Here is a 6,720-nt window from a genome sequence, read left to right as displayed (position 1 = left end):
TAAAAGCTAGGCTATCGAGGCGTCCTAGCTCTGTTTATATTCCTCCAAAGAAGAGATGTAGCTTTTTTTCCCTCGCTTTGTTTAGCTTAGCTATGGGTAAATGTGCTCACAGTCTCCCCACCTCTTGGCCACGCTTGTCCTTTGCAAAAACGTCCTGCAGCAGAGCTCCCAAATTCAGAGAGGTTTTACCCTCTCTAATCCGGCCGAAATACACGGGAAGGCGTAACGAATGCATTTTGCTTCTCCAAACGAAATGCCTGCCTTTGTTTATGTTGTTTTCAGGGAGGTTAGCGAGGGGAAGGCTCGATTTTCCCCCTTCCTCAACGCGGAAGTCCCAATTACTGTATTAAAAGAGCAATTCAACATTAGACCAAATAATCAACATTGATAATTGTGCTGAACACAGCAACTTAACAGCAGGCTCCCTGCAATTACCCACACATTCCGGGGCTTTAAGCGTACATTATCTCTGTTTCACTTAACAGCAAATAAAGAAGAGAACAGCCTGTGCCTTGGGTGTCTACTCGCTCCCAGACGAGCTGCGCCCCTCGCAGCCTCCCCCATCACCCTCCCAGCTTGTCCTGCAGGCGGAACCGGGAGGCATTTTGGGGTCCCCTTGCGTTGCGAACCCGCTTGAAGAACTAGGCTGCCTGATTGGGGAGGGGGGGGAAGGAAGCAATTCAAAAGTAGGCATCGGGGCTGCACGTGTGCACGCTGTGCAAGCACACATATGCCCAGACACACGCACACCCACGCCCAGGCACACACACGCCTATTTGCAGTTGCCTTCTCGCCCTTCTTGCCTTAATTTCCCTTTGTTTCCCAGAGCCAGCCCCCGACCTCTGGCACGGCGGAGCCTCGCACGGCGCCACAGCCCCGGCTGCCGAGAGCAGCGGGAAAGAACCCCATACAAACCTGTGCCAGCTCTGCTCCCCATTTCTAGCCCCCAAGGTTTGAAATTTATTGAAATGCAAGGGCGGGGGGTGGCGGGGGGCTGCAGTGAGTCCGAGGAGGTGGCGTCCCGCGATTAAGCGTTGGGCAGCTCTGTCATGTCTGCTCTGACACAAGCTGAAGTTGACTGCCAAAGTGCTATAAAACCGCAGGTCAGTCTAGAACTGTTTTCGGTTCTCCTAGACGCGCCGTGTTCAATTATAGCCTTAAAAGCCCTAATACAAGTGCAAGAATTTGTTTGCCATCACACAGAGGCGGGGCGAGGCTCTGCAATGGTGGCGCCTTTGTTATCTCAAAGTCACTGAAATCCTTATACATTCCTTTTTGTTTGAAGGGAGGGGTGTCTGCGTGTGTGCAGGGTGTGGGGAGAGATTTTTCATCGACGGAATTGAAGGAGGGGGGACACAGGGAAAATAAACAGCGCCTGGATACCAAAAGAGGGCTTCCGACCCCCCCAACCCCACCCCACATCCCCCCACCCCCGCAAAAGCTAGGGGGGGAATTAAATGCTAGCAAAAGTATATCATTAAGGAAAAAGCCAACCAGAGCTCTCGCACCCCCCACCCCAAATTAAAAAAAAAAAAAAAAAAAAAGAAAAAAGAGAGAGGGAGAGCGAGGGAAAACCCCCAAACTCTTTTACAATCCCTAAACGACACTGCAGTCTTCTGCTAGCGGTTTTGACGACATGCAATCTCTTTCCATCCACTTTCTAGCAAATATGTCAAGCTGGAAGATTAATTCATTAATTTCAAGTTCAGCTCGCAGACATGCAGTAAGCACAAGAAGTTCTTGCAGCAAACCAAAATAAAGAGTTCATTACAGGGATACGTCCAGAGCATTTGATTTGTGAACGGTAACCCTTGTAAAATAAGAAAAAGGCATATAAACATTAATGCTAATAAATTAGTTTACTCCACTACAAAGTAATTACTTGATAATATTGAATTTACAGCTTGAATTCAAACGCAATAGTTAACTATAATGTAGGGAAAATACATAATGAGAATATTTTCTCTGTGCACAACATGATTAGATTTGTTATTGAGTCAGTTACGATAAGCCAAGCAATAAATAAACAAATCGATGTTGACATTTAAATACCGAAGATCTCCAGAATTTACTAGAGAACTTTCTCCGGATATATAAATACTTCTACGGCACTGCAGAGGAAGAGGGGGGAAAATCCAAATACTCTTTCCCTAACATTTTCGTTTCCCTTCCATTAGCCTCCATAGTCCACGGGGGCACGGATCTTGAACTGCGTCTAATTTCCTAAAAGCACCGACTTCACAATAGCCTTTTGCCGTTCTGTTTTTCTATTTTGATGAAATCCAGCCGGAACCCAAATATTTCTTTTCTGAAATCGAGCATCAGAATAGCAAAAAAATATTTTTTCCAAGAGCCTAGGGATGTCCGTGCCTCAAAAGGTGCTGTATTCTTTGGCGTATTTCTCTGTTTTCTTTGGCTCTGCTCATTCGGTGGGGTGTGCATTTTTATTGGCAGAGAAGTACTTTTTAGTTTCTGCCCTGTACAATCCGCTTTCTATATCATCCCTTTCATGCAACAATAGTAAAAGTTTAACCACGTTTTTAAAATAGGTCTCCCTGGGTCTCAGCCTTCAGCGACGGTACGAAGCAAAAAGGAAAGTATCTCGGTACGGCAAGTTTGTTCCTAGGGGTTAACAGTATGTCAAATAATTTTAACTAGGCTTCTGGCAATTAAACTCGGAGTATTTGTCAAGCCGGAGTAGCCCAACATCCACTGGTTTTCCAAGTATTTAGCGGCAGCGTTGGGGCGGAGAGATCAGCAAACACTCTTTAACTCCGTGGTCTGCGATTTAAAGGGTTTTCTGGCGTCGCGAATAAGGCAAGGGACGGTTTGGAGGGGTGTGAGGAGAGAGAACCTGCGTCCTGGGAACCCGACATTGTTAACTACCTCCAGCAAAGCTTGGCTGAAGCCGCGCGGGGTATTTGAGGTTAATATGTGAGTAAGGGAAGGAAGACACTAAGCGCTTCGGAAGTGAACATGAATGCAAGCATGTAATCTATTCACCATGAAAATCAGTACAGACTTGACCCTGGCACATTCTTCCTAGCAAGGTTTCCAGAAAAACCCTGCGGGGCGAGGGCTTTTTTTTTTTCTTTTTTTTTTCTTTTTTTTTTTTTTCCAGGGGAGGGGGAAAGACCAAACCGAACCAAAACAAACTAAAAAAAAATTTAAAAAAAGAAAGGAAAAAAACCCCAACAAAACCAAAACCAAACCACCGGCCGATTTCTTGAGGAGGGTTTCCTGCTCGGAAGCAGCTTTCCAGAAGAAACCGTGTCTGCATCTCTCCTGTGCCCTCCGTCTCGGAGCCTGCCAGCCGGCCGCCGACCGCCCCAGCAAGCACACAGACAAACAGAAAGGTCTCACCTAAAACCCTTGGCGGGGGGGCGGGGGGGGGGCATTGCTAAGCCTCTCTGCTCCAGAGCCAGCGGGTGCCACGGGCCGGGCGGCTCGTTCTGGGGCAGTGGCAAGGCGGCTTTGTGTCCTCTAAGGCTAAACCTCCCCCCCCCAACCCCCCCACCCCCGGCCAACCTGCGCTCGGCTCGCCCTTAGGCGCTGGCGACGAGCTGTTGCTTCCCCCCGCGATGGCCACAAAGGGAGCGGGGCCCGGACCCGCCGCTCGTCAATGTCAACGTCGGGCCACGTGACCGCACCTCCCTGCCGCCGCCGGGGAGAGCTTTCCACGTCAGCTTACGTCTCCCCATCTCTTACTTCACGGATCTGCTTCAAAGAGGCAGCTGCGTTAGAGAATCATGTTAAGCTCAGCTAATGCGGAGAAGCCGAGGTAGCCCTAATGATGGATTTTGATGAGCGTGTTCCTTGTTCCTCTAACATGTATTTGCCAAGTTGTACTTACTACGTCTCGGGTCCTGATTTTTCCAGCCTCCCTTCTTTTTTGCCCCAGACCCCGTCTTCTCGCCCTATGACATACTCCTACTCCTCCAACCTACCCCAGGTCCAACCTGTGAGAGAAGTTACCTTCAGGGAATATGCCATTGATCCCTCCAGTAAATGGCACCCCAGGAACAATCTGCCCCACTGCTACTCCGCAGAGGAGATCATGCACAGAGACTGCTTGCCTGCCACCAACACTGCTAGCATGGGCGAGATGTTCGGCAAAAACACAGCTAACGTCTACCACCCCAGCACCAACGTCTCCTCCAATTTCTATAGCACGGTGGGCAGGAACGGGGTCCTACCCCAGGCTTTCGACCAGTTTTTCGAGACGGCTTATGGCACGGCGGAAAACCTGGCCTCGGCGGACTACCCGGTAGACAAGAATGGCGAGAAGGCGCCGGCGGCCGCCGGGGCGGCGGCGGCAACTTCAAGTTCGGAGGGCGGCTGCGGCAGGGCGGCGGCGGCGGCGGCGGCGGCGGAGAAGGAGAGGCGGAGGCGGCCGGAGAGCAGCAGCAGCCCCGAGTCATCTTCCGGCAACAATGAGGAGAAATCCGGCAGCTCCAGTACGTATAAAGGCAGCGCCCGAGCGCTTTTAGGAAAGGCAGCTTGAAATCTAGCGCACCGCCGCTGTTAAATTTTTATATGCTGTTTTATAAGCATATAAGGTTTATGAAGGGCCTTTAGATTTCCCCCAACAAAACTTTGTTATAAAAGGCGAGATCACGTGTTTAGTGCTGAAATTGGCCGTGAAATACCCACCGGGCAATGGATGCCTTAAAAAAATTTTTCTTTCTCCTTCCTTTTTTTCTTTTTTCTTTTTTTTTTTAATAATAATAAAAAAGAGCTCTGTGGTCAACTCTCGAAAATATAATAACGTACGTTCGGTGCCTGTAAATTCGGCAAAAAAGGAGATTCCGACTCCTTTGATATCAATGTAATCCAGTGATTTTATAAAAGCCATGTGTTGCACCAGGAGTCTAGTTAGGAGCTGAATTCAAAGCCTTCGCCGTTTTAACGATTGTACTAGAATAGCGTTTAGCAGATAAAGTAGCCGCCTGAACTGTAGCAATATATTAAAAGAAACAAATTAACCTAAAGCTGGCCTTTTTGTCTAAAGGAAGCCATTTTACTAAGGCACTGTGGCAATTACGTGTTGCCTTCTGTCCAACAGTTTGTTACTTACAATTGTTATTCAATCTGTCAAAGTCTGATTTTTTTATGTGGGCTTTTTAAAAGGCAAAGCTAGTATACGGCTGGGGGAAAAAATACCTCGACAATGAACTGTACCAGAAAAGGAAGTTTTTAAAGGGATAGCAGCTACGTTTAATGTAAAGAGCTCCTGAACCTTGAAACCTTTTATATTCTGCTTAATGAACTTTAAAACCGTAATGGCTAATCGAGAGGAGAATACCTCGATGCGGTGGAGAGCGTGCTTTAAAAAAGCTGGCTGGGGGAAGTGAGGCGCCTTAGCCCTGGGCTCTGAGGCTTTTCCTCGGCTGGGGACGTAGATCCGGGCTTAGTCTGGGGAACGAGTGCGAGATCCGAGCGGGTCCGGGCTCGGGGAGGGCTGGGCGCTGGGTCCCCCCGCCCGGTGCCGCAGGGCAGCCAGGTGATGGCTGCTCCCGGGGGCAGCTCCTTGTGCCTGGCGCCCGGCGGAGCAGCTTACAAAGGCTTTCCTCCAGCTCGTGAAATCCGCAGGAACCCCCCGCCACCACCCCTTCCTCCGGCCGCTCTCCCCGCCGAGGCAAAGAGGCCGGATCCCCGCGTCTCGGCGGGGGTTTCGCCCTCCCCCGCTGCCCGGGGCCGCGGCGGGTCCCGGTCCCTGGCTGCCCGTACCCGCCAAGGCGGAGGGCTGGCGACCAGCCTCGGACCTGCCAACGCCGGCCCTGGAGCGGGCAAAACGCGTCTTTTCCGTATTAATATGTTTTGCCTGAGAGTGTTCCCCCCGCACCCCTCCTCAGCCCCCGCCGCCGGCCACCGGCGGGTCTCAAACGCTTCTGCCTTTTTTCACTCCACAGGTGGACAACGTACCCGTAAAAAGAGATGCCCATACACCAAATATCAGATTAGAGAGTTAGAAAGGGAATTCTTCTTCAGTGTCTACATAAACAAAGAGAAACGCCTCCAGCTCTCCCGAATGCTCAATCTGACCGACCGCCAAGTGAAAATATGGTTTCAGAACAGAAGAATGAAAGAAAAAAAAATTAACAGGGACCGATTACAATATTACTCAGCTAATCCACTACTTTAAAACTCATAGCGTTTTTCAAGACGAGATTAAATTCAGATTTCGCCCTTGACAAGGTCAAGCCACGGGGTTACGTGGAGGAAGGAGGTGTGTATCTGACGGGACTAGAAGAATCCAAGGTTTTACATACATGTAAATCTACTCTGGAACGTCAATGATGATTTTTATATATATATTTACATATCAACTGGAATCGATTTGATTTTGACACACATGGCATCCATTTCTAAACGTGCACGTCACCTCTGAGTGCAAAATCCATACCTCTTACCTTTCCAGGCACTGCGGCTCACCCTGCTACCGCTTTCGGCAGGCACAGGCGGGGACGGCACCCCTCCGTCCCCGGACTCGCCCACCCCCCGGCCCTCCCTCGCCCCTGTGCTGCTGCGGAACAGTTGTCTGGAGATCGCCAGGTCGAGCTCACGCAACCAGGACCACTGCAGAATATAAACTTTGAGAGATAATCTTTTGTTCTCCCTTTGGCGGAAAATGTCTAGGTTAGAGGCATTACTCCATTGCCCATGGTTTTGAAAGGAGAATTTAATGGGGACACACACATACACAGAATTAAAGGGAAG

At 49.7% G+C, this 6,720-nt stretch overlaps 1 protein-coding gene across 1 annotated transcript; it reads left to right on the top strand.

The window, feature by feature from the left end:
• Positions 1-3,790: 3,790 nt before the first annotated feature.
• HOXA11 (homeobox A11) lies at positions 3,791-6,720 on the top strand. The gene is made up of 2 exons (XM_074573467.1): positions 3,791-4,457; positions 5,913-6,720. The coding sequence occupies exons 1-2, from the start codon at positions 3,791-3,793 to the stop codon at positions 6,143-6,145; spliced, it is 900 nt and encodes a 299-aa protein (XP_074429568.1). The 3' UTR covers positions 6,146-6,720.

Source organism: Larus michahellis, chromosome 2 (genome assembly GCF_964199755.1).
Source record: "Larus michahellis chromosome 2, bLarMic1.1, whole genome shotgun sequence".
NCBI classification, from domain to species: Eukaryota; Metazoa; Chordata; class Aves; order Charadriiformes; family Laridae; genus Larus; species Larus michahellis.
This window is presented reverse-complemented; position numbering and strand designations above follow the sequence as displayed.

Coding starts and splice junctions, on each gene's coding strand:
- HOXA11 (XM_074573467.1), top strand. CDS start 3,791: ATGATGGATTTTGATGAGCGTGTTCCTTGTTCCTCTAACATGTATTTG. Junction 4,458..5,912: donor GGAGAAATCCGGCAGCTCCA/GTACGTATAAAG, acceptor TTCACTCCACAG/GTGGACAACGTACCCGTAAA.